Below are 27,904 nucleotides of genomic sequence, written 5' to 3' on the forward strand. Positions count from 1 at the left end.
TGGCACTAAATTATTGTAGTTAGTTATGTGCCTGGCTGTGTGCGAAGATCCACGCTTTATGTCATTTCATCCTTCCAGCCCAATGACTGTTAGCATCCCCGTTTCACAGATGTGGAAACTGAGGCCTAGATCGATTGAGTAACTTGGATCACACAGCAAGTGGTAGGCAATGATTAAAATATGAGTTTTTGTGAATCCAGAGGCTAACTCTTAATCAGCATTTTATAATCCGTCTTCAAGAAATTGGAATACACAGTTGTAAGTGCTTCAGTTAAGTGTAAGCAAGGTACAAGTGATAGTAAGCATAAGAGATGGCCAAATAAAACCCCATCAGAGTTCATAAAGAGAGACTTTCTTGCTCCTGGGGTGATTAGGGAAGAAACAAGGAGTATTTAGACCTGAGGAAGTGGGATTCCAGCGCACTCCAGGTGGTCAGGAAGGCCTTTTCCTCATCTACCTGTTGAAATCCACGTAAGTTTAGACCCCGCTCACCCAGCCAGAGAGATCCCAACTCCCCTGTGCGCCCACAGCAGCGCTGTGGTCCTCCAGCACCTCACATGTCTCCCAGTTACTTGTGTACTTGTGTGGTCCCTGTGTCCACCCCTCACTCACCTCTGCCCGCTGGCACTAGATTGCAACATGTGGACAACATTTCGAGTCTCGTATGGAAGGTTTTCTCATAATTGGGAACTCAACTGAGAACCTTGCCTCTCATCTCCAGTATCAGTCGTTGGTGTTATATTTGTCCACAGACGTCACTAGACTGTGAGCACCTTGGTTGTGTACGCAAGGTCCCTAGAGCCCAGTACCAGCATATAGTGTGTGTTCTCTGAATGCTTGTTGAAGGAATCCATCTAGAAAAACCCCTGACATTTCTGCTCTAGATTCTAACTCACAAAGCACTTGCACATATGTGCTGAGAACACCAGAGCATAGTAACAAGACCATGGAATGTCCGTACAAGACCTTGAGCCATATTCTGGGTCTGCCGAGCTCTCTGACCTTGAACAGCTCACCTAACCCCACTGGACTTCAGTTTCTCTTCCACATGACGGCAGAAATAAGCCCAGTAGGATTTTTCATGGGCTATAGTAAGGTAATATCAGGTGCTTAAGAAGTATAGTACCTGTCATCATTTCAGTATCTAATTTGAGCCAGACTGTCCTATAAAAAGAATTCGGAATTTGTGCTTTTAAAATAATGTTTAAAATCTATTCACACCAGACTTCAGAAAACTTTCTATGCTGATTTGAGATTTTTTTCTCCCCACACCTTCTGTTGACTAACCCCCCGCCCACTGCTCCATGAGTCAGAGACTCTTATTAGAGACAAAATGAAAATCCCCTCTCCTGCTTCAGAATTAAAACAGGAAGATAATTCTATCTACCCAGTAACATGGGATCGAGTTACACATGTCCCTGGCATGGTTTGAACTCTGCACAATTCATTTTTGCCCCCATCTTTAGATGCCTGAGTCTTTCGTCTTGGTCAGGTTGTGTGTGTGCTCTCTGGATGGTGTGTACAGGGTGTGTGTGTGGTGTCACGTAGTGGGTATGTACGTGGTGTGCGTGTGTGCTGTGTGGGGGGTATGTGTGTTAGGTGTATGTGTTGCGTGTGTATATTGCGTACGTCTTGGGGGGTGTGTGTGGGGTGTGTTAGGCTTGGAATGGCACTGGGAATGTGAATACATGTGGAGCCCTTTTGAAAAGGCACCATAAAAGGATCGAGTATCCCTGAAGTCACTAGCAAATCCAACGTGCAGAACCTCGTGTTTCCGTCAAGTCCTGCGCGTCAGCACATTGGTATTTTAACACGCTCCTTCTCTGTCTTCAGTCCGAGCTACAAAGTCCTTGGGCAGCTTCCTGACACTGATGTGTACATTGACATAGACGCGTATGAGGAGGTAGGACCTTTTTCTATCATTTTAAATGGTTGTAAGCATGTGATGTGACTGGCCAGCTAGATATTGTTTTTACTTAGGACAAAGAGTGGGGTGGAGAGCAGGGAGGTGTGGTGGTCAAAGCGAAAAACCTGAACTTCAGTTTACTGTCTGGATTCAGTTTTACAGTTTATACTACACGTCAGTTACACAACCTCCTAATATTTATTTTTCCTCTTTTTTTAATGAGGATAAACATATATTCTTGGCCTTAAAGTATATGTTTACAAAATACTGAGACTGTTTGCCAAGGTGGTCTGTATGGGCATGATTTCCTTCTGATGAATTTAAACTGGTGGCAAAATACTAGTATTAGCAGTGTAAAATGTAGGTGGTGGGGCTATGGAATTCTCCTGCTTCATTTTTTTTAATATATAAATTTATCTATTACATTTTATTTAATTTTGGCCACGTTGGGTCTTCGTTGTGGTGCACGGGCTTCTCATTGTGGTGGCTTCTCGTCGCGGAGCACGGGCTCTAGGCGCACGGGCTTCAGTAGTTGTGGCGCACGGGCTTAGTTGCTCCGCGGCATGTGGGATCTTCCTGGACCAGGGCTCGAACCCGTGTCCCCTGCATTGGCAGGCAGATTCTTAACCACTGCGCCACCAGGGAAGCCCACCTGCTTCATTTTTAATCGTTAAAATTATGGCTTAAAATATTCTTGATTTTGAATGTTCTTTGCTTATATGGAATCTCTTATGTGGAATCTTTTACAAAGTCTTCTTAAACTAGTTTTATCTGTTTGTTTTGTTGTATGCTTGGGAGGAAATTCTCAAACTCACTATAAGATATTAAGAAATCAGACTGGTGTTAGGATTGCTATTTTTTCCCCCTTCCTAAAGAATTATGTGCTGGGTTACTTGTTTCCAACTGCATTCTAGAGTTCCATGAGGCTTCTTGATAAAATTTTTACTCTGTTTCACTTGGGTCCATTTTCACTCCTTCCTACATTCTGTGAATCAACCAATATCAACCTCTGTTCATTTTATTTGGCTACTTCTCACAGTCTGAGCGGCAGCTTCCCCTATCCTATCCAGTTCTCTTTTTTAACATTTTTCAGTTTCTTCTTTGTACTTTATGGTAAAAATGAAACAAAGAAAGACTTTTAAAAGAAATGAAAAGATGTGCATTTTTAAAGGCTTTCTGCTCAGCACGTGTTCCTCCAGAGCACGAGTAGGTCAGCTAGAGTGACATTATTTTATTTAAACACTGTCAGAGAGCCCTTAGCAACTTCTGTATTAATTTTCAAGTTAGAAGAGGGAAGCAATTGCTGTTTTGATTCTGAAATATTTCCATATATTAAATTCACTAACGTTTTATTTCTCAGGTGAAAGAAATTCCTGGAATAAAAATATTCCAAATAAATGCCCCAATTTATTATGCAAATAGTGACTTATACAGCAGTGCATTAAAAAGAAAGGTGAGTCACAAGAAATTAAGGGTGATTATTTCTGAGGAGGGAATCTGAGGGGATTGATAGGCATGGGGGGTCACTTAAATGTCTTGGTGTATACCTTTTATACTATTTGTTTTTCTCCACCTCTATTTTTTTTAATTGTGGTATAATATACATAACTTAAAATTTATCTTTTTTGTTTTGTTTTTTATTTTTCTTTACATAACTTAAAATTTATCATTTTAACCATTTGGAACTGTACAAGTCAGTGGATGGAATTAAGTACATTCGCATTGTTGTATAACCAACACCGCTATTCATTCTCTTTTATCATATGCATGTATTACCTTTTCAAAAATATTTAAGAAAAAAAACGAAAAAATAATTTTAAGTTTCTTATTCTTGGGTTCCTTTGATGATGATTAGAACTCCACCCCACACTATCCAGCAAGGAGGAAAACCTTCCATTCAACCCCCAGAGTCTCTTAAATATAAGAATCTGAGAGATCTAAGTTTGAAAAATACTACTTTAAAATTCTGTTTAATATTTAGCTTCTGGTTGTCTTGAATCAAGACCAAGAATAAGAAAAGTTACTACTGTTCTTTTAATGAGGGAGTAACCCAGTTCAGGGCATCTGAGGGAAAGGTAGAGCAAGGGTTATGGTGATAATTTGGCATAGAAAACAGTCAGATGGAGAGATTTGAAGATTAATTGCTTTGGGTGGGTTCCTGGGAGCCAAGAAGTGATTTTTGCATATATTGCCCTTCTGTAAAGACTGGAGTGAACCCAGCCCTCATAATGGGAGCAAGAAGAAAGGCCATGAAGAAGTATGCTAAGGAAGTTGGAAATGCCAACATGGCCAATGCAACCATCGTCAAAGTGGTGAGTGATCCCTTCATTGTAACTTTCCCTTGTCTCTTGATCTGCAGTGCCCCCCACCTTTATTCATGATTGAAGTTTTAACACAGCATAAAGTCCTTAAAGTAGGAAAGCTTAGAAACAAGCTAAGTATCCTTTGTATATTAACGATACATGGTAAGGTCAGTTATGAGAATGCTTCTGAAATAAGTAGTGATAGGAGCCCAGGAAAACATTATTACTTTGTCAGAGATTCATTCAGCTGATAGTAAAAAAAACTCAAAAGACTGGTTTTTGCTGTTTGGGCTTATGATAACTGTGGTCTGTCATGTTGAAGTTAATGGGACTATTTTAGAAGTTAGGGGAAAATGTATATGATGACTAAAGAGACTGGATTTCATTGGACAAAAAAAAAGAGGAAGAGGAGGAAGAAAAAAAGAAACAGCTAAAACTGAATATTGTGTACATATCCTTTTTTGTCATATTACAGGGCTAGGATATAGCAAATATTTTGGAAACAGTCTGGTATAGTCAGAAACTTGAGCATATGAGGACTAATTTTTCCCTCATAAATCTTTCTCAGAACCGAAATATGAGTTGTTCATAGCACTCTGGTTTGGTTTGATTTTTAACATAGGATGCAGAAGTAGATGGAGAAGATGGCACCAAGCCTGAGGAAGAGGAGAATGAAATAAAATATCCCCCAATAGTCATCAAGAGCACACTTCCTGAGGAACTGCAAAGATTTATGCCCCCAGGGGATAACGTCCACACCATCATTCTGGATTTTACGCAAGTCAATTTTATTGATTCCGTTGGTGTAAAAACTCTGGCAGGGGTAAGCATCATCTTTAACAAGTCTTTTAATATCTCTGTGCCCAGTATCACCATGAGTAAAATCAGAGAATTGAACTAGGGTCCCTTTTCAACTCTCAAAATTTTGTTGTTGTTTTTGTTTTTGTTTTTCAACTTTTGATTGTGGAATATATCGAAAATATACAAAATAAAGAGCAGAGTGTAATGAACCCCCGTGTAACTATCACTCAGATTCAACTGTTATCAGTTCATGGTCAATTTTGTTTCATTTATCCCCACACCCATTTTCCCCTTCTCTTATTTTGAAGCACATCCCAGTCATCATATAATCTATAAATATTACAGTATATATCTCTTCGAGAAGATTCTTTTAAAAACGATTACCATAATACCTTTCTTAGACTTGAATAAAATTTGACAAGAATTCTTTGATGTTCCAGATTATCACTGTTGATATAAAAATCAAACAAAATACAGATTTTTAAATGATTAGTTCAAAATGCATAATTATTGAAGTGGAGCAGCTCAAGTGAATGAACCAGAGCATCTTATATCACTAAATACGTATTGGTAGAAAGAAACTGGCACCTCACAGAGTCAAGAGAAATTAAACTTTATTTCAACATTATTACAGATTGTAAAAGAATATGGAGATGTCGGCATTTATGTGTATTTAGCAGGATGCAGTGGTGAGTACACTTTTAGAATGGGAGAAGTTTTAACATTTTGGTTTTGTTTGTTTTTTAAATAACTGCATTTGGAAGTATTTTCCCTTAATTTTAGTTTTAGGTGAAAATGAAAATTATTCTTCTGAAAATCTAAAGCTAGCTTTGAAATTTGCCACTTACAGCACTCACATCCCTGGGTTACTTGTGACAGGCCTCCTGCACTGGAGTTGGAGGAAAGGAGCTAATAAACCATTGTTCAGGGCTGGTATATTTTTTAGTAATTATTTATATAATGGCTGCCATAAACATAATTATATAAAATCATTTAGGTTTTTCCAGACAATGCCTGCTCTTTTTGTTTTAATATAAATTTTGGCTAAAACGGTGCTTGAAAATGAAATTCACATAAAGGCATCACTTTTCACCTACCAAAATGGCAAAAATCGAAAATGTTTGACAGCAGGCTCTGTAGGCTCACTGTGGGACAACAGGAACCCTCAGACATTGCTGGTGGGAGTGCAAACTGGAGCAGCCTCTGTGGAGGGCAGACAGGCATTTTCTTTCAAAATTACAAATGCATTTACCTTTAACCCAGCAAATCCAGCAGTATGCTACACACATTCAAAATAACACATGTACGTGGTTAATGATCATAGTACTGTCTATAAGAACAAAACACTAGAAAAAATCTAATTGTCAAACAAAAGGGACCAGTTAAATAAACTAGGGTACATTTACACCATAGAATAATACCATGTATGGTAAAAAATAATTTTTATTATATCATTTTAATATTTAAACTATATTGAAAGTGTTACTTTTTTTAATGTTTAAGACTGACACCCAGAGTGTGGGCTAATTTTCTTTTTTTTTTATTTATTATTTACTGATTTATTTTATTTATTCTTGGCTGCATCAGGTCTTAGTTGCGGGATCTTTGTTGAGGCATGCAGGATCTTTCATTGCAGCGTGCAGTCTTCTCTCTAGTTGTGGCTTGCAGGTTTTCTCTCTAGTTGTGACGTGCAGGCTCCAGGGCACGTGGGCTCTGTAGTTTGCGGCACCCGGGCTCTCTAGCTGAGGCGCGCGAGCTCAGTAGTTCTGGCGGGCGGGCTTAGTTGCCCTGCGGCATGTGGGATCTTAGTTCCCCGACCAGGGATCGAACCACATCCCCTGCATTGGAAGGTGGGTTCTTTACCACTGGACCACCAGGGAAGTCCCTGGGCTAATTTTCCTTTCTTCTTTTATAGCACAAGTCGTGAATGACCTCAGTCGAAATCGATTCTTTGAAAATCCTGCCTTACTGGAGCTGCTGTTCCACAGCATTCACGACGCAGTCTTAGGCAGCCAAGTTCGAGAGGCACTTGCCGAACAGGAGGCCACGGCTGCACCTCCCCAGGAGGACTCTGAGCCCAACGCCACTCCGGAAGCTTAGACGAGGAGCTCAGCCTGCGATGGGGTATGAGCCTCTCGTGAAATTACTAGCCTACACGCTTTAAATAGTAGACACTAAATGTTTTTTTCCTAAGGGTAAATACTAGTAGTAGTTAAATACTAGTAAATACAAGGCTTGATTTGGAGGGTGAATGACGCATAGCAAGATGTATCTTACTTGTATTTTTTTAATTGACTATTTCAAAGATATTATTAGCCTCTTGCCTGCATTTATTGTGTAGTGACATTTCTGTTACTCTTTAGTATTATCTTTGTGAACTTAAAGAATTTATTTATTTTAAGTACTTTATCCACAAATCAGATACGCTGTCACCAGATGGGTAGCAGTTCTTTGCTTTTGTACTTGTTGATCTACAGACTTTCTGTAATCAGTTATCTCACAGAGGAGGCAAACCCACAATTTTCTAGAAGTTCTTCTTTTAAAATAACCATTTATTGTTACAGAAGCAATGTAAGTACATTGCAAAAAACTAGAAAATATAGACAAGCAAAAATCAGAAAAACATTACATTACCACCAAAGATTATTGCTAACACCTTAATGCATATCCTTCCAGATCTTTTTCTATCCATATATATTTACATCTTTTAACCAAAATAAGATCATACTCTACATAGTGTTCTGTGACCTGTTCTTTTTCAGTCATCAATCTCTGCTTTCTCATTCTAGAACGTGTTTACCTCAGACCATATTCAAACTTCCCCAGTTGTCTCCACAGTTGTAGTTGGTTTATCCAAACTAGTATTCATTCTGTGACCTTACACTACAAATGGTCATGTCCCTCTAAGTCCCATAACTGTGTCTTGGTCTAGCACTGTCCCTTTTTTGATGACATTGACTTGTTAAAGGGAGTTGGGACAGTTGTCCTGTAGAATCCCATCTTGTGAGTGTGTCCACTCGCTTTTTCAAGGTGTTATTTAGTTTGTCCCTTTATTTCCTGAACTACCTATGATCTAGAAGTTATGTCTAACTAAAGGCTTCATGAATATGAATAAAACATTTCTTGCTAGAATATATCATAGATGAGACACATGCTTCAAATCGCATCACAACAGAAAACAAGTAATATCTAGTTGACCTACCATTAATGATGCTAAAATAAATCACTTGGATTAACATGACAACCAATCCCCCAATTACATTTTCTCCTTTGTGACTAGTGAGTTATCTGTATGGTGTTCCTTTGGCATTGAATGAATGCTCAGTTATCCATTAGCCGTTCACCTAGGGGTTTTAACGTCTAGTGATAATCCTTGCCTAAAGCAGCAATTTTATTAAGGTGTGTGAATTTTCTTTTCCAATTCTTTCATTTCTTCTGCATTTATCAGTTGGTGTTTCTGTGTAAACTACAGCTTTCCCTCAACTTGAATTATGTAGTCATCCTTAAATATAGTTCTTACTGGAAGGGCAGGTTAAATTTTTTTTTTTTCCATTTAGTTATCAACTTCAGAGTAAGGAGTTGGTTTAATAGATGGTGACGAATTAGGTTCTTTTTGATTTTTCCTTTTTCGTGTAATTATACACTCATGAATTGTTGTAGTTTTAATGTGTTTCAGTGCATTATAGTTATTCTTTTTGGTGTTCAAATTGTCACACCTGTGGCCAGTAGGAGCCCCTAGAAGTTTTGTTGTTGTTGCTAAAAGTGATTTACCACATATTTTAGAAAATGGACTCCTGGGTATAATTTAATACCTTCCTTCTAAGTCCATAGAGTTAGTTAATTCTTCATCAAACTCAGTTTTAAGCCGATGAGTGAGTAAAATGCTGTTTGAAGCATTTACTCTACAGTTGTTCAAAAGGAGTGGGGAGACCTTTAAGCCAGTTTGTCATCAGAAGTTCCTGCTCCTGTAATTCTAACCACCTGCTCACTCCAAATCACAGCACAAGTATTAGCCAACCTGCCTAAAGCCTCATCTGCTAAGATTTCCTGCTAATAGTTGTTTTTGTTTTTGTTTTACGTGTTTCCTTATTGACTCCTTGTTTTAGTTTTCATGAAGAAAACACTTCCAGGGGAAAAGTGCATCAGGAAAGAAGTAGGTTAGCATGGGTCTACTCCAAACCAAACCCTATGGCTTGTTTGCTTTAAGTCTTATCAGGTTTCTCAGTGACTTTACTAATTTAATTCAAAGTAGACCCCCCGCCCCTTTCTAATCAATACTTTATCTAGATCTAGAGTGAAATTAGATTTGCAGTCAGTTATTTCCTTTGCAATCATCAGATACATCTGCATTCTGATACAGACTGCCTTCTGAAAGAGCATGTAGTTATAGGACCTCAGCTTATACTAGAAACTTTTATAAAAGGGCTTGTATCATTTTAGCCATTAAAGTAGAACTTAAGGATTTTAAACAATATTATAAAATATTTTATTGCATAATCTTTAGCACCAGTCTTCAATAAATGCTTTACACACAGCAGATATTCAAGTCCTGGTTATTGATAGATTGAAAGCAGTGTACAAAAAAAGTACTTGTCTATAGCTTACAAATTTGTATTTAACTTTTCTGTCCTTTAATTTTTAACCTATTTTGAATAGAATTCTACCATGTACATAAAAAGCATTTAAGTCTTACTGAGGGGTAATATGTTTTTGTTTTGGCATGCCTCTGATATCATAAGAATGTATTTCAAAATGTATTCTATCTATATGTAAATATTTTGGAATGTTTTACTTAGAGTTATTCCATACAGTGGGAAATTTCCTGACTTCTTTTACTTACAATCAAGTTTTGTCTCTACCTCCTTCTTTCTGGACCTTAAAAGCTGCTAGTATATACCTTTCTATGTTTTTCAGCCCTGGTTCAAATTCAGATTCTTACTGCCCTATCAAAAAGGGCATAATCCACACTGATGGATATAGGGACTAGACTAGCCTTATTTTATGGAAATATGGGAAAGCCCTGTTTCCAGGAAGGTCCCATATAGTGATGTTGTCTTTCTCAAATCCTGTGTAACATGACCATAGTTGTTCTCTGTCTCATGACTGGATGGAATACGTTTGCAAACAGTTTTGAACCAGGGCCCGGGAAACTCCTCATTCAGGTCATAGACGCTGACTGTACAATCATACGGCAGCTGAGAGTGGGATCCCAATGCCAATCTCATCTGCAGTGGGACTCAGAGAAACAGTGAAGGGTATGAATCCTCTGCAGGCTCTGGGAGAAGCATTTTGTAGTTTTCAGGTAACATCTAAAATACCCATGTGGTTTGATCCTGTATCCTTACCTGTTTAACAGAGAAGGGAGGTGCCTGCCTCCAAAGGTACATGTTGAGAAAATGAGACTGCCCTCCAGTGTGTGTGGAGAGGGTAGCAAACCCAGAGAATCTGCCCCAGAGTGGGTGGGTGTGTTGTTCTGTTTGGGGAGTGGGGGGCGAGGGGGTACCCTTGTGTGGGGCTGAGGGAAGGAAGGGTATGTGGTGAAGACGACTTTATTATGTCTGCCCCTTTAATTAATTCAAATTCTAAAATCAAACACAACTTCCTTGGTGTGAGCCTGTATGCTTTAGTGAGTGCAAAAGTGCTGTTGGTCCTTTTTTTCAGCAATGCTTTTAGGATTCAGTGGTGTAGATTCTTGATAACATGGATTGAGTGCTGATGAAAGTTGGTTTGAGGACTGATAAAAGTTGGTTTGAGGACTGATAAAAGTGTTATCTAATTCTCCAAACATACAGCTAACCAAAATGTGTGCAGTGGTTTTGAAACCCCTCAAATCCCAGCAGGAAAATGTTCAAAAGCCGGGACTGCACCAGGTAACCTGCCTGCTTACTGAGTTGGATTTAAACAAGTTTGAGCATCTCAGAAACCCACTTTGCCTTTAAAAAAGGCTTACCAGGTTTTTCATTGTACTGGTGTATAGCATTTCAGCTTTATGTAACAGATGAACCTGAGCTTTGTGAAAATTAAATTTTATAAATCTAATCACATTTTTAAAATGGTTTTTAAAAGTTTTTTTTTAAAGGATCACTACAGTATTTTTCTGAAGTCATAAACCCTTTGTATTATCAGCACGCAAATATGTGTAAACATGTATGTACACACACATATACACGTGTTTATGCACACACACATACATATTTTAGGTGGAGGGAGTTACCAGTGAATGTGTATTTTTTCTTTTTAAATGGGGTACAAACATGCTAATCTAGATAGTGTTGATGCTATCTGCATACATATGCCTGGGTAGAAACGCCCAGATTTTTCAAATAATTCATTGTGCATTGATTTGATGTGTGGCCAGTTAGATTTTCATCACGAAACTGAGATGTCAAGATTATTCACAGCCTATGACACGTTAGGCCTGAGTGGGCACCACATAACCAACTTGAGTTGTCTCACGTTGGTGCATCTGATCCATGTGGCAACATGAACAAGTGGTCAGACTTGAAGGAGTGTGTTCTGAATGCTTACATTGATCAAAGCAGCAGAAAAACACACATCTTTAGTCATTCACTTATCAGCATAACCTGGAAATGGTTCGCTTTCATACCTCATGAAAGACTAGGGCAGGCTTAGAAAAAAAATTTTCTCATCAAGTTCACAAAAATGAAAAGAGAAAGGATGTTGGTTGGATTTTATGAATGAACAGCTTTATTCTGCTTTAAAACTTTCATATTTTATATATTTCAGTGCAACACAGCATTTTCTATGTTGTCAACTTTTTCTTTTGTGAATTAAAATGTATCCATCTCTCACTATTTTGCATTACTTGTGAATACTTAACTACAATAAAAATATTCTTTATTGTGTTTGGGTCTCAGTGTTTGGCAGGGGCCTGGAAGGGGGTAATTGTGGTGGAAGAGGGGAGGGAATTTGGTGGTGGCTGTACAAGAAATAATTTTAAAGAGCTTTGATTAAGATTCTAATAAAAACTTTTATTTTAGAAATACCTCACTATAGACCAGAAGTCTAACGGGAGCTTTACTGAAATTTTAAACCATTAATTTATAAAATGAAAATAAGTACTTTTCTGTATAAAGCCAATTCCAGATTTTCTAAATGAGATTATTATATGTGTTTTTCTTTTTGCTTTACTACTTCGCTAGTCATTAAAATCAACAATTCTTCTTGATTAATTTGAAATCAACTCAAATGGCAAAGCAAAACACATTACATCAGATGCTTCCTACACTTTAAACATAGTTTAGCCAAAGCTGCTTTATTCAACGTTGTAGGAAAAAACCTGTCGAAACACATGTGATCACGTGCCTGGATGGGCCGTTGTGATGAGGGCAGAAGAGCATAATGGGCGGGACATCGGTGATGGAGCTGTCAAACTTGGACTTGAATCCCAGCTCTGCTACAAGGAAACGAGGTAGGAAAATTCTGCATCTGTTAAATCCACGTCACTGGGCAGATGGGAAGATAAAATGAGATAATATATGTACAGCACTCAACCAGCATATGCCTAGAACATATGTGGTCAAAGCAAGCACTTCACAATTTGGAACCTTTAAAAATGGTAGCAAGAAAAAAAACAGCTTTTCTGCCTAACGGCATTAGATATCACCCTTTATTGTACCACAGAGAAAAGACATCTGAAAAAAAAAGCATACAATTTTGAAAACCATTTATTTTGTGTGTGAAATGGTTATTAAGAAGTCTGTATAAGGTTAGGATTCCAATGAACAGTGTTTTCATGAACACCTCCAGGGCTCAGTTGTATGTCATATAGCGTGGAGTAGCACTGAATTTGGCATAGGACTTGATGACCTTATTTACAGCTTCCAAGAAATCCTTCTCAGTAGCAATTTTTCGCCGTGCTCGGATGGCAAACATACCAGCTTCTGTGCAGACGCTTCTGATCTCAGCACCTTTCAAACAAAAAGAAAATAACAGGCTTAATTAAAGCAGCCCAAATAGACAGACCAGCAAATAGAAGCAAGACCTTTCTACCTACCAGTGCTATTTGGACACAGTCGTGCTAACAATTCAAATCTGATATCTCTTTCAACACTCATTGAACGGGCATGAATCTTAAAAATGTGAGTCCGACCCTAAAAATAGGGGAATTGACAAATATTAAAATGGAAAACAGCACAGGAAGAAGAAGTTTCAAGAATCCCTTTTCTACAGTGAAATGATGTTCCCACCTCTAGATCAGGTAAGCTAAACTCAATCTTCCTGTCCAGTCTCCCAGGCCTCATCAGCGCTGGGTCCAGAGTGTCAGGTCTGTTTGTGGCCATCAGAACTTTAATGTTGCCTCGAGGATCAAACCCATCCAGCTGATTGATCAGCTCCAACATGGTCCTCTGCACTTCATTGTCACCCCCAGCACCGTCGTCAAAACGAGCCCCTGAGAAGACAGGAGGAAAGATGCTCTTCACATCTACTCAGAGCAGCACAGTAAATCTCAGCACAGTAAATCTCAGCTCAGATCACACCCTCCAGCCCAAGGGAACTTCTCAGTTTTAAGCAAATCCTGTAAGAACAGCCTGATTTACACAAAACTAACGAGAAAAGGACTCGTCATAGGTTGATTTAACATAAGTTCCTTTATTTTTTTTAAATCCTCTTTAAGGATTTTGGTTTAAGTCACTCAAGAACACCTCCATTCAACACAATATAATATACACCTAGACTAGGCAAAAGATTACATGCAAAGTTTAGCACTATAATGGTATTTGAGTATATGTAAGAAGATGCCAAACTCTTCTAAATTTCTCAAAACTGTCCTTAAAAATATGGCTAAATCCATAATACAGTAGAACTGTAACAGCTTACTATCACACTGATTTGGATATATTAGAATACTCTAGGTTAATGTCAATACTCTTCTTCATTTCAACCAAAATAGCACAAGAAGAGGCCTCCATATACATTTTTTCATTTTAAAATTGTATAAATACATACTGTTGTATTAATGCATTATGTACATTATAAAATACAAAAATAGACATTTTAAAAATGAGATTAAAATTAAATATGAAGAAAAGTACCAATATTTTCTTCCTTCACCCTAATACTGTTTTATACAAAATCCATTTTGGAAGCCACAGTTTCAGAGCATCCTGACATCATAAGGCTTATTCCAATGATACTACAAAAAATGACTTAAGGGTCACAACACCGCATCTATAGACTGCGGTCAAATTATGGCCCTTGAACATTACCTACAGAATGTCCAAAGCCCACAACATCCATCCAGTCTAAAAGCAAGACTTTAGGTATCCTAACCTCAGTCCCCAAACAGTGTTACAGCATCCACTATATTTTTTAAGACTTTTTTTGTCACTAAGTTCATTAAATAACAACTGTCTGGTGATATGACACTTCTGCAGCTAATAGGAACTATTACTCTTATAGACTGTAACAATAGCCAAGGCCTATAGAACAGTATAGAGTTTTCAAAGTCAATCACATTTATGACTGACTTCAAACCTCAAAAACCCATGAAATAAACAAGGCTGGAATTATCATTTCTTTTATAAAAGAAGCAAACTGGGGCTAAGAGGTAGTTAAAGTAACTTGTCTAGATTGCAGAGCTAATACTGTATTTCATCAAATCGATGAAGCCAATAATGTTATTTTATGTAAACTTTATGAAAAACTACCACCAATTAAATTATGCCCCAGTGCTTTCTGATCCGATTAAGTGAAGCCGTATCCCAAGTTAGGAGTTGCTAAAGTGAAAATATGTGCCCTAGGAAAGAAACTGGGAAAGTTCAAAGATAAAGACTTTGAGAAATACCAATACTATATAATGCTGCTTCTTTCCTTTATGGTTTGGCCCTACAGTTTATTAGATCCGTGACTCTGATGTGCTAAAGCTCATAAAAGAGTTGGAATTAAAATTCTGTACAAGATTAATGTATCAGGGGAACTTTACACATATTACTACAGAATTCTCATGAAACCCAGTTGTAAAGTTCTCTTGAGATACCATTCATACCTCCAATAGCATCAATTTCATCAAAGAAGATAAGGCAGGCTTTCTTTGTTCTGGCCATTTCAAAGAGCTCTCGAACCATTCGAGCCCCCTGATGAAAAAAAGAAAGTGTTAATTCAGAGTTGGTTTTAAAATCTTTTAAAATATAATAAGTTATACTTCAAACTTTTTAATATTCCTAACAGTATTCTCAACCATTATTACCTAAAGCTTTTTCAGGAGGACTGAAGTTTGTTACCTATTCCATCAAATTAATCTTATTAGCTTTAAAACAATCTTAAGTAATTTCATGATTTTGTACCTATTAAATAGCCAATAACTTTAAGACCTGAAGAGGTCAAATTAACACGATTAAATAAAATAAAGGCACCATTTCAATCAATAAAACTTGAGGAAATAAAAGCATCTGATCCATCACTTGGCATTTCTGATCAATGAATTTGATTTGTAAGTTTTGATAAGGGAATAAAAGTATATCTCAACTCATGCAGATCCTTTTTCTAATTCTCATTGTAAGTATACTAATCATTAATGTTTCAGATATAATATATTCAGCCCTAGACTTACTAATGAAAAAAACGTGTGTGTGTGTGTACATACATGTGTGTACATACACCCACGCACATACACATAGACAATCTCTGTTCTCTTTCTCAAAACAACATAAAACACTGCCCCTGAAGTGAATACACTTTCGAATGCATTCACTGGGCATTACTGGGTTATTGATCTTACAAATCAAATCTGTAGAAAATGTCACCCTTCTGAGTAGGGAGCATACTGATTAAAAATGTTAAGCAGTTTTATTTCCAAATGACCGCACGGGAAGGCTGGTGGCTTCTGGGCTTCTGACCTACTAATTACAATCCATCAATCAAAAAATTTCAGGTCTCAACCTTCAATGTGGAAATCCCATTTTAATTTCATCTATGCTTTATAAATCTTTCATAGAGCTACATATTCTTTGATTATGATCAATTTACTTTACCTCACCGACGTACTTCTGTACAAGTTCAGATCCAATAACTCGAATGAAGCAAGCGTCAGTCCTATTAGCAACTGCCCGAGCACAGAGTGTCTTGCCTGTACCCGGTGGACCAAAGAGCAGCACACCCTTAGGAGGCTCAATGCCAAGGTTAACAAACCTCTCTGGCTGTGATGGAGACACGATTTTTACACTTATCAATTCTCTATAATAAAAACAAGACTACTTCTACATCAGTATATTTAAACCAAAATTATTAAGTCCACAATTTATATACTTGATCTAAGTAAGAATTTTACTTATTCTAAGACATAAGGTCTAAACTATACTCATATTAATACACAAGGCTGAATGGCTTTTAAAGGTATTTCTATTATCCAGGGTTAACAAAACATTTTTTTTCCCTAATTTAAAAAAATTACAGTGTTTAAAGAATAAAAGTATTATCTCATATTTAATACATAATAATATGATAATTAATATCCTAGTTTTTTCCATTATCCCCCCAGGCTTAATTTGATTCAATTAAAGCCCATTTCTTCTTGATAGCATTAAAACACATTGTTTCTTCTACAACCTATTCTAAAGGTTACGCCTCAACCTCCCTTGTCACTAAATAGCAGATTCTTCTTTTTTTGAATAGGCTTGATGACTCAATCCTTTTGCTTTCTCTTCTGGAACTTACCAATTCTCCACACCTTTACCCTCTACCCCATCAAAAATTTTCATTTAGGAAAACATAAAATTTTAAAACTAATATATAGGCATAATTTTAGTGCACAGTACACAAAACGCTCTCACATCTTTGTACAAAGAAATTTAAAAGGCAAAAGACTCAACCACTTACATGAAGTAATGGGGTTTCAACTACTTCTCGAAGTTTCTCAATCTGTTCCTTACAGCCACCCACATCACTATATGTAACATCAGGTTTTTCCTCCACCTAAGAGAGGGATGAAAATGTACAACATAGAGCCACACGCTTTTGCATACTAATCCAATTGTTCTATCCAGTAGAGCAGACCCAATACCCTAAAAGAAAAATCAGATTTATAGCAAGTAAGAATTTTAATAAAAATGGAATACACTGCCCAGTGTCCTAGACCCACTTGCTGTATTACTTGTTATGACAATAAGTGAGAGACAAACTACTAAAATAAAGACCAATAAAGACTTCCTCATCTGAAAAATTGTTTTAAAAATTTTGGCAACTCTTCAATACATACCCACATATTAATATTTTATTAGTTAAAAGTTCCAGCGTTTTTTTGAGATGGATGTAATTAGTCATGCCATTCCTTTTCCCTCCCATAGTTTCTTACCTGCATCATGGTAACTGTTGGGTCAATCTTAGGAGGCAGTGGAATGTGAATCTGATACTTATTTCTGTCCACACTAAGGAAGTAAAAAAGAGCCTCACCAATACATTCAAAGAATTTACTGAGTGAATTATCATGTGTTCTATATACATTATTTACATTAACTCACTTAATCCTCATAACCATCCTAGAGCAAGTGCCTCCTCCACCTACACCATGTTACCTTAAATAGACCGGCAAACTCAACTCTACAATTCTGTACTTAGTTTGATCATGACATTTGAGGCCATAAAAGGCCAAGTCGGGGTGGGGAGGTCCAACTGCAGCCCTCTCCTAGGCTACCCCGATATTCCATGGCACCCAGTTCACCCATTCAAAAGCAAGCCAAGGGTGTGAACGTGACATGGCATCTTCAATGAAAGACGAGTATTTACTGCAAATAGAAATCTTACCCAACTCTCATGCCTTCTTCAATGTCAGTAGGTGCAACCTGATCACTGAGGTCCACCACAAACTTGGCAAACTGCTTCACGTTGATAATGTACTTCGGGTCCTCCGAATCAGCATTGATTATCTTTGTGCATCTAACATGGCAAAAGGCTTGATTAGAGTAAGGAACCTGAACCACTAATAATGAATTCAAGAAACTAGATTCTCCCCTGGGTATGCAGTACACTAATGAGCAGGTGTAAACTAGAACCGCAGAAACTGGGCCACTGCTAAGGATGCTTCTCTACAGAACACGCTCAATCCCAAGGGTCTGCTCAACTTTAGCCAAGCCATAAAAATTTCAAAAGATACATTCCCCTGGAAAATTAAACCCAAATATTTCATCATCAAGAAGTTCTCTTTACCAAGGGGGGAAAGTGGCGGGGAGGCGGGATGGTGGTGGGATGAATTGGGAGATTGGGATTGACATATATACACTAATATGTATAAAACAGATAACTAATAAGAACCTGCTGTATACAAAAATAAAATTTAAAAAAATGCTCAACTACAAAAAAAAGTTCTTTCTTGATTTTCATAACTATATGGCTTTATTAGTGATACTCCTCTATATCTTCAGGTATTCTCCTTTTTATTTTTCCTATAAAAAGACAGTCATCTTGTCTTACGTCAAGTAATAAATGTTTTCATTCTTTCCTGAGAGTACACTTCAAATCCATTATTACTGTTGCTGTTTTTAACTTAAATATATTCTTTTCCTGTGGGTTGTGGTGAAGGCGAATCTGAAACCCCACATACATCACAGTAGAAAGTAGTCTACTGCCAATTTTCTATACTATCTTCCTACAGAAGAAACCCAAAAACAAAAAACAGAACTCATATTGGAAAGAGCTTATATCATAAGCTGTAGCAACAGATACAGGGAAATACAAAATAGTCTCTGGCGTGTGCATACAGGTAGAGCTAAGAGTAAGGTAAAGAATGCTTTGTCCTTGCAGCATAAATTGTGGACAGGACCCCGTTTTCTGTTATTGGAAAAGGTCTACCAGGGAAATAGAATGTTACATATAGAAAGTATCTATCACTACTTTATCTGACAGACCCTGCCAACACTGCTGCACAGATAGGGATTTTTTTAATTCTCAGCTGAAAAAGTGTATATACAGGGACCTCAACTTGCAGAACGTTAGATAAGAACCTTTGAAAACCTGCTCATCCTTAAAAGCAAAGAGAACACTGGCAAAAACATTCAAAATCAACATTTTCGGAACTCAAACTATAGGTCTGTAACAATCCAAAGAATGTTTATTCCAAAAAAAAAAAAAGGGCTGAATCCTGGTAAGAACAGCGAGCATTTTGCGTTTAAATTCGCCTTCATCCCACAGCCCTCTCCCCAGCTCTGCACAAGACTTGAAAGCCAACAGCCTCACAGCCATGGTAGATGTGAAAACAAGCAGCCTTCCTCGGGGAAGGCAGGGACAAAGAACTGGAGCTCCCCAAAAGCCCAACCCCAGAGAACTACTTGACCTGTCTGGCAGCTAGCTGAAAAGCTCCGTTCTCAGGACTTGCTTTTATTTGACCGGACTCAGAGCTCACCGTCTACACACCCCCTGCCCACAGGACATTTACTGGAAACAATCGGTGGCAACTGTTTAACATCAACTGTCTGAGGCGGCATTTACCAGTTGGGGCTAACAAGAGGCTGACCAAAAAACTTCAAAGAAAAAACAGCAAGGAACAGCAGCGGTAACAAACCCTGGGGAAAGGGGAAATCTGAGTTCCAGAACTGACATTATTTAAAATGTCCAGTTTCTATCAAAAAATTATGAGACACAAAAGGAAAAATATGGCCCATACATAGGGAAAAAAGTACATAGAAACTGTCCTTGAGAAAGCCTAGACATTGGTCTTACTAAACAAAAACTTTAATCAGTGTCATAAATATTTTTTTAAAAACCAAAGGAAACCATGTCTAAAGAATTAATGGGAGGTCTGAGAACAATGTCTCACCAGAGAGTATCAATGAAGAGAGAAATTAGACTGGAATATAATCTGGCTATGAAAAAAAAAGATGTTCTGATACAAGCTACAACGTGAAGGAAGCTTAAAACACTATGCTAAGCTAAAGAAGCCAGAAAAAGGTCATGCCTTGTATAATTACATTTATATGAAATGTCCAGGACAGGCAAATCCATAGAGACAGGAAGTAGATGAGTGGTTGCCAGGGGCCAGTGAGAGAGGGGAATAGGGACAGTTAATAGGTACGGGGTTTCTTTTGGACGTGATGAAAATATTCTGGAGAGTAAAACAAAGTGTCAAGAAATGCTGGGGCAAGGGGTAGGGTGGTGGTAACTTCACTGAAAATGAGGAGAGTGTGGAGGTGAGAGGGGAAGGGTGATTAAACATAAGTGAACCTGCCACTGACATTCCCTAGCCCTCTATCTCCACTGTTCTTCCAAAATACTGGAGATTGGAGACAACATGAGACTGAAGACAACTTCTCTGGGAAAAGTGACCATCCAAATGAAAAGATCTAAAGATACTGACCCTGAAGGCTCCCCAACTAAACATTCAACCGTATAAGCTACAGTGAAGCTTGAGATAGACATGCCTCACTATTGAATCTAGAGCGTCTATCAGCTTTTTGGTCTCCCACTAAACAAAAGCACAAAGTAAGATTACCAGACATCTAACATAAAAGACAGACACCAAGCAAGCAAAGAGGAAAAAAGCATCTTAGAGGAAACAGAAACCTTCCAGTTATCCTTAACTTCATTAGACATGACAGCATATTACAACCATGATATGAGAACAGGACAACACAACATATGCACTGAAAGAAAGAAAAGCTCTTGGAAATTAAAAACTTAAGTGAGAGGGAAAAAAATCAATATATAGACTCAAAGTTAAGAAAATCTAACAAAAAAGTAGAACAAAAAGACAAAACAAAGAAAAGCAGGAGAGAAAGATTAGCACGTCCAGGAGGTCCAATATCCCTGTAACAGAAGTCCAGAACAGAGGACCAAGAAAATGGAAAGAAACTATTTACAAATAAATAGTTTCAAGAAAATGTGCACGCTGAAGGACATGAGAGCGCAGCACCACAGCTGAGAACACACCAACACCAAGGCACGCAGCCATGGAATTTCAGAACACTGAGAACAAGGGAAGACCCTACAACTTTCAGAGGAAGAACAGGTCACATATACAGGACTGGGAATCAGAATGGCTTCAGACTAACAACACCGGGAGGCAGAGGACACTGTAACAATGCGTTCAAAATTCTGAAGGAGAAGAATTTTCTATCAGCCAAGATATTTCCAGACATATGTGGTCTGAAATGGTACCTCCCAAATGACCCTTTCAGGAAGCTACCAGAGAACACAGGCCACCTAATGAGGGTGTAAAGAAATCAGAAAGAGAAACTCGTGATACACGAGCAACCGGAGAGAGTCACAGGGAACCGCCAGGGTAAGAAGTCACAGGGTGCTCGTGATTCAGCAGGCGCTCAGGGCAACCAGTCCAAACTGAAGCAGGTCGGAAAGTGCTGGGAAAGGCTTGCTCAGGAAGATGAACCTGAGAGAATACCTGATGCAGCTGACGCACCTGAGGTACACATGAGAAAACCTGACGGACCTAATGCATCTGAAGAACAACTGAGACGATCGGGAAAAACCGGGGGGCGGGGGGTTGAGTTAGTAATATACATAGACAACAAGGCAAATGAAAAAACGAGACAGTTAGGGCAAGGAAAACAAAAAGTGGTAGAAGAAAGGAAAAGTAATCACAGTTTACTAATGGCTCTTTGTGAATAGGGTTTACTTAGCCATAATTATGAAAACACTAAATACGGATCTAACCAAAATTTTAATATAATTACATTATGAGGCCGTAAGGATGAGAAGGGCATGTCTTTGGGATGAAGGTAGAGAAAACAAAGCAAAACAAAATCCTCATCTTTCATGGTGGGAAAACCAATAAACACCACCTGAAACTAAAAAATCAAGAAGAAGTAATCTACAATATACAAAACTTGACACTATCCATTAGAAATAGAAAGGCAGAAACCAAAATAACCACCTAAAAATTTTGAAAATAGGTGTCTAGTAAAGAGGAATTAGGAAAAACTGTTGTTATAGAACTATTTAACTCTTTAAAACCATGATAAAACTAAAAAGCAAATAAAGGAAAGCATGGAAAGACAGAAAAAGGAAAGGAGGATAAGACGAAAGAAAAATAACCTGTAACTGTATTAAAGAGGCAAAATTAAAACTTTCAATAATTAGAATGAAACACAGGAGAACATGTTTATAATCTTGGAATGGGCTAGGCCTTTTTAAGCAACATTAAAACCCAAAAGGTATAATGAAAAAGCTAATATATTTTATTTACCTCCGAAAAAGTTAAAACAGCACAACAAAAAGTACCGAGAAGTTAAAAGTCAAGTGAGAGACTGAGAAAAAATATTTGTAGCATATTTAAGAAAAGATTAATATGTACAATATATGAAGTATTCCTAAAAATTAACAAGAAACAATCCAATGGAACGAAACATGAATGGTCAAAAAAATACAAATGTTTAATAAGTATAAGAAGTAGCTATCATACTACTAATCAGCACGACACAAATTAAAGTGAATTTTTTTTTTTAATTTTTTTGCCCAAATGGCAAAAGTGTAAAAATCAATAATTACAAATCTTACATTGATCAGGCAAATACGCATTTCCCTCAAAACCTTTGGGTGAGAGTGTAGACTGGCCAAACCACTTTTTTTCACACATTTTCAAAACGATAAATGCCTCTGTCCCCATAATTCCACTTCTAGTAAGCTATACTATAGAAATTTATGCACATATGTAGAGAAATATTTAACATGAGTGTTCAGTCCAGCACTGTTATCATAACAGAAATTGCAAACAACCCAACACCTACAGAATATTATGTAATTTTTAAAAAACAAGAGAAACAAGAAATAAAAAAGGTACATCTATAACAAAGGCAATGAAAGATTTCCAAAATATGTAGTTATATCTAAAAAGAAAACAGGACGTTTCTTTGTATGTAAATATATACGTGAAGACGCACTGCAGGATTAAGAGGACCAAATCATTTTCAGTAGTTAGACGGGAAGGAAGGTTTTCATATTTTGCTCTGTATCTGCCGGTATCATTTGAATCTTTTATATGATTATGTTTTCACCTATTTCTTAAATAATTGTTTAAAGTATAAAGTTTTAACCCCAGATACTTTTGGAGAAAGCTGCATTTACTTGGAGTATGGCATAAAAATTCTTTACGAACTATTACTTTATACCCAAGACTTGAAAAAGTACCTGAAAGTACAGATAAAAATAAATTTCCACAGAGCACTATGCGTACCTCGCAACCTGCAAAGGCTGTTCACTCTGGAGTGTTTGCTTATCGGCAGCCAAATCCCAGAGTGCTGGTGGGGCCAGGCCAGTGTCAGACTCTTTAATACCTACGTAAAGAAAGATTACAAAATTCACTGTACTGTAACGCAAGCTTTCTCACCCCAGCACCACTACCATTCTGGACTGAATAATTTGCTGTGGGGGGCATCCTGTGCATTCCAGGATGGTTAGGAGCGTCCCCGGCCTCTAGCCACTAGTCACTAGCACCACCTCCCCCTTAAGTTGGGAGAATCAAGAATGAGTCTAGATGCTGCCGAATGTCCTAGGGGGATGACCCCAGTTGAAAACCACGGCCCTAAAGTAGTCACAGGTCAAAATGTGATGCGATGCCATATTTTGACATTTTTTTGTGCAAGTCAAATACTATCAATATAAAACTTCACCACTCAAGTTCCCAAAAAGAAGTTCCCGACTACTAGGCCATAGCCCGCTTACTTCCAGCAGTACCATGTGAGATCATATTTTTATTCAAGAAGAAATTTTGACTTATTTATTATAGTCAACTGAACTTGGCTTTGACCAACAGAACCAATACTTGCTTAAAGGATGATGTTTCTTAATTGCTTAAGCATTAAACTTCCTTGTAAAAGGTAATGAAAAGAGATTATTAAATGAGATCCAATTTCTTAACAGATAGGAAGAATAATAATTTTTTTAAATCTGTGATTCATGGAAGAGTGACATTGGTATTTCAGCTCCTTTGATATAATCAAACCATTACCCATAAAGAGGGGAAACAGAAATAAAAAATATACATACCCGTGAGCTCATTAATTTTCTTGAGAAGTTGTTGAATGTCATCTTCAACCTGTTTGATTTGCCTAGAGTAAGTGCTCTGACCCTAGGAGACAAAGGTCACTTTAATTAGAATATCAGGATACCAACAATGTATTAAACTATAAACAAAAACTTTTAACAGGTACACTTGCAATAGCTATTATTGTCCTAAAGCTTGTGAAATGAGAGTAGAGAGAAGAAATCTATCATTTTCAGAACTATTCCTGAACCAATATATTCCCCTAAACAGGCAACACACCATTATGCAAGGTAACAAATGAAAATCATGCCTAAAATGATCTAAAATTCAAGTCCATTTCTATGCATTAAAACTTACCATTTCAGATCTAATTCATTTTCAAACATTTTAAATATAGCTTAGACACACTGAGTATTTACTCTCTGATCTATTCTAAATAGAAACTGTAGGTAGATAACTTCTTTTCAGTGAAGATTAAACAGCTGGACAGTCTCTTCCAACTATTCTGGAAGGCCAATACCAACAAGAGTCCTTATTTCAACACAAAACATCTATATTTTGTAGACATTGAAAGGACTTACATAAGTTTTCAGCAAGGCAATATCCCCCTCATCCAGAGCTAAAAGAAAAGAGATAATACATGAAATTCAAACAAAAGAAACTAGAGCTTACAATTCTTTTCTGTTCAATTCAGATTGCATTGAGTGAGAAAAACTGTGAAAAGTTGTAATGATATAAACACAACCATCAAATAGTTCCTGGACTCAAGGAACTTTTATCTAACTGGGTGAAGGCAGATCTTAAAAAGTACATAACATAGCTTCAAAGTGATATGACATAACAAGAACAGGGAGCCCAAAGAACAGACTTTGAGATTCAAAACGACCTGAGCACTAGTCCCAGCAAGGTCATGCATTTGCTAAGTAACCTTGGAAAAACCATTTAAGTTCTCTGAGTATCAGTCTTCTCACCTGGAAAAATGTTAGCCTCAGTGTTGCTCTAAAGATCAAGTAAGACATGGATGAAGAAGCGCAGAAAAATGCTACACACATTAGTCATAACTGTATCCAAGGGATAAATTTGTTAATATAGTTATAGAATTACAACCTACCCAGAGAAATACCCACATGAAATGTTACATCTCTGTGACTAAATTTTACACTAGGTGACTGAGTACCTCTTTCAAGGGAAAAGACTGAGATGAAAGTGGAGAGGAAATGCTCCTTCTCTGAGGGGTGGGTGGATATTAAGAAGAAAGGGTGCTAGGAGAGGTTGAAGTTGTTTAGGAAGGAAAGACAACAAAAAACCACCATAAGAATGTTTTAAAATAGCCTATAAGGAACAAAAGAAAACAGCATAAAGATAAGGCTTTTACAAAAGGGCCTACTGGGAAGAAATCATGAACGAACGTGCTGCGGGGAAAGGGTCAAGTGGTATAGTCTGTAAGGAGAATAACCCAGCAGTGTCTATAAAAATTACAACTTCATTTCTAAAATTTACCCTACACCTTGTGTTTGTGCACGTAGTAAAGAGTTATATTAACAAGGTTATTCATTGCTCTACAATGGCCAACAGACGGGAAGAAAACGCAATGTCCATCAATAATGATTATTACTGAACACCCAATCATTTGGGATACTATACAGACCACACTGACTCTACAGAATGATATGAACTTATATCATTAAGATTTTTTAAAAAGCAAGATGTACAGCATGTTACATATATGTAAAAAAAAAAAGAATATACAAACTTGCTTGTATGTACACAGAAAATGCCTAGAAAGATGAGGCAAAACGGCAACATCAGTTGCCTCCGTGGATAAGAGGGGGCCGGGGTCAAGGATGAGACACCTTTCCATTTATCTTTTTCGCTTTCGTGTTTTGAATCATGTGAATGAATTATCTAGTCAAAGGAATGTTTTTTAAAAAAGAAAATTATGTCTCAGGATCCTGGCTATACAGTGATAACAGCAAGCTGTCACTTGAGGGGGAGGAGGGACAGCCAAGAGGGTCCAGGCGACCAAGCACCGCCAGGCGGGGAACTTTTCAAGGCCTGCAAGGCCAAGCGGGGCGCGTGACTCCCTCAAGACCTGAGAGCTGAATATGAATAAAAATTTCGATCAGCGGGAGATGAACACAGGACGCGGGGCTGGTAGAGGGAGACGGAGAGGACAGGCCGGTCAACCCGGCTGCCGCACCAGACTCAAATCACTAGCGGCACAAAAGCGACGGAGCGCCGAGCAGGAATCCTAAGCCCCTCATCCCGGACCCCGGGCCAAGACTGGTCCTGCCCCGGCCCGGAGCTCCTGCCTACGTCAACTGACCTCGGATGGGCTTGTCTTCCTTCTCATCTTCTTTGGTTTTCCGCTGATCTGCACCGAGGTAATCCGGCATTTTAGGAGATCCAAGGACCCCCAGCTTGCTGGATGATTACACAGCACCTTCCTCGCTTCCGGTGGCGCCCCCGCCTTTCCCTTCCTCACCGGAAGTAAAGCCGGCTCCGCGGGCCCTTTTGCCCCAGAAACGGGCGGAAGAACGCCACGGAGGAGACGCGCTGCGGCGGGAGAGCAGCGAAGGGGAGTGAGAAGGTTTCACTGTTAGGAGGGAACGTCGCTCTCCCTTAGCACCTCACCGTGGCGAGTTCCCTGAGCAACAGATTGCAAGATCAACTCAGGCTCAGGTCGCAGAGTTTAAATCCTGCTTTAGTCATTTAAACTCTGTACTCTTGGGTAACTTATTTAATCCCTGTGCTTTAATTTTTCCCTTGATCTCACAGCATTGTGGATGCATTAAATAACAATGTTTGTAAAGTACCTGGCTTATTCGATACGCAATGAGTAGTGACTAGATTTATAAATAGAGTGAAGGTAAATAGAAGTTGTTCACTAATTTGACATTAACAAAGGATGAGGAGGTAAACGGTTTCCATGTTTGACCCTGCTGCCAAAGAGCGGTACCATTTTCAGATACAGGAGAGCCAGAGAAGAGAGCAGGTTTTGAAAGAAATGAATTCGGGAGATGAGGAACGGAAGAGAGCAGTTAGACAATTGTAGAAGTTAGAAATGAAAAAAAGAAAAAAGCCTGACCTTTCTGTACCCAGTCAGCAGTGAAAAGGCAACCTACAGAATGAGAGAAAATATTTGTAAGTCATATATCTGATAAGGGGTTAATATCCAGAATATATAAAGAACTAAAACTCGGGAATTCCCTGGCGGTCCAGAGGTTAGAACTCAGAGCTTTCACTGCAGGGGCCCAGGTTCAATCCCTGGATGGGGAGCTAAGATTCCACAAGCCTGTGGAGCCAAGAAAGAACTAAAACTCAATAACAAAACACAACCCATTTTTTAACTGGACAATGTACTTGAATGGACACCTCTCCCAAGAAGTTATACAAATGGTCAAGAAGCACATGGAAAGACGCTCAGCTTCACTAGGCCCTGGGGAAATGCACATCAAAACCATGAAATACCACCTCGTACTTGTTAGAATGGCTATTATCAAAAAAAAAAAAAAAGTGTTGGTGAGGACGTGGAGAAAATGGAAACCTTGTGTTCTGCTGGTGGAAATGTAAAACGGTGTAACCACTGTGGAAAACAGTATGGCAGTACCTCAAAAAATTAAAAATAGAATTATCAAATAACCCAGCAATTCCAGTTCTGGGTATAGACACACAAGAATTGAAAGCAGGGTCTCAAAGAGAAATTTGTACCTCCATGTTCATAGCAACGTTATTCACTATAGACGAAAGGTGGAAGCAACCCAGTCAACAGATGAATGGATAAATAAAATGTACATACAATGGAATATTATTCAGCCTTAAAAAGAAGAATTCTGGCACATACTGCAATTGTGAGGACATTATGCTAAGGGAATAAGTCAGTGACAAGAAGACAAAGAGTGTATGATTCCACTTATATGAGGTACCTATAGTAGTCAAATTCAC

The 27,904-nt window shown here is 38.1% G+C and overlaps 2 protein-coding genes across 3 annotated transcripts in view; one reads left to right on the top strand and one right to left on the bottom strand.

The window, feature by feature from the left end:
* SLC26A5 (solute carrier family 26 member 5) overlaps nucleotides 1-7,110 on the top strand; it is a 29,225-nt gene extending 22,115 nt beyond the window's left edge. For both annotated transcript variants that reach the window (XM_061197623.1, XM_061197624.1), the window contains 6 exons: nucleotides 1,834-1,903; nucleotides 3,267-3,359; nucleotides 4,111-4,218; nucleotides 4,832-5,032; nucleotides 5,645-5,699; nucleotides 6,926-7,110. In XM_061197623.1, the coding sequence (XP_061053606.1) occupies nucleotides 1,834-1,903; nucleotides 3,267-3,359; nucleotides 4,111-4,218; nucleotides 4,832-5,032; nucleotides 5,645-5,699; nucleotides 6,926-7,110 (712 nt within the window). The remainder of the gene's footprint in view (nucleotides 1-1,833; nucleotides 1,904-3,266; nucleotides 3,360-4,110; nucleotides 4,219-4,831; nucleotides 5,033-5,644; nucleotides 5,700-6,925) is intronic.
* A 5,572-nt stretch (nucleotides 7,111-12,682) lies between these two features.
* PSMC2 (proteasome 26S subunit, ATPase 2) lies at nucleotides 12,683-26,434 on the bottom strand. Its single transcript, XM_061197626.1, has 12 exons — nucleotides 26,286-26,434; nucleotides 24,541-24,578; nucleotides 23,962-24,043; nucleotides 23,150-23,249; nucleotides 17,773-17,904; nucleotides 17,324-17,396; nucleotides 16,849-16,944; nucleotides 16,005-16,169; nucleotides 15,020-15,107; nucleotides 13,221-13,423; nucleotides 13,028-13,124; nucleotides 12,683-12,941 (listed from the first exon to the last, which is right to left on the bottom strand). Exons 1-12 carry the CDS (start codon nucleotides 26,353-26,355, stop codon nucleotides 12,784-12,786), a joined length of 1,302 nt encoding a protein of 433 aa, XP_061053609.1. The 5' UTR covers nucleotides 26,356-26,434; the 3' UTR covers nucleotides 12,683-12,783.
* Nucleotides 26,435-27,904: the final 1,470 nt, after the last annotated feature.

Source organism: Eubalaena glacialis, chromosome 8 (genome assembly GCF_028564815.1).
Source record: "Eubalaena glacialis isolate mEubGla1 chromosome 8, mEubGla1.1.hap2.+ XY, whole genome shotgun sequence".
NCBI classification, from domain to species: Eukaryota; Metazoa; Chordata; class Mammalia; order Artiodactyla; family Balaenidae; genus Eubalaena; species Eubalaena glacialis.

What these genes read in the sequence shown, in the direction of transcription:
- PSMC2 (XM_061197626.1), bottom strand. Translation starts at nt 26,355, where the DNA reads ATGCCGGATTACCTCGGTGCAGATCAGCGGAAAACCAAAGAAGATGAG. An exon ending in TACAGAAGTACGTCGGTGAG is followed by an intron (nt 15,108 to 16,004) that starts GTAAAGTAAATT and finishes TTTTTTCATCAG; the next exon opens with GGGGCTCGAATGGTTCGAGA. An exon ending in ACTGTGTCCAAATAGCACTG is followed by an intron (nt 12,942 to 13,027) that starts GTAGGTAGAAAG and finishes TTTGTTTGAAAG; the next exon opens with GTGCTGAGATCAGAAGCGTC.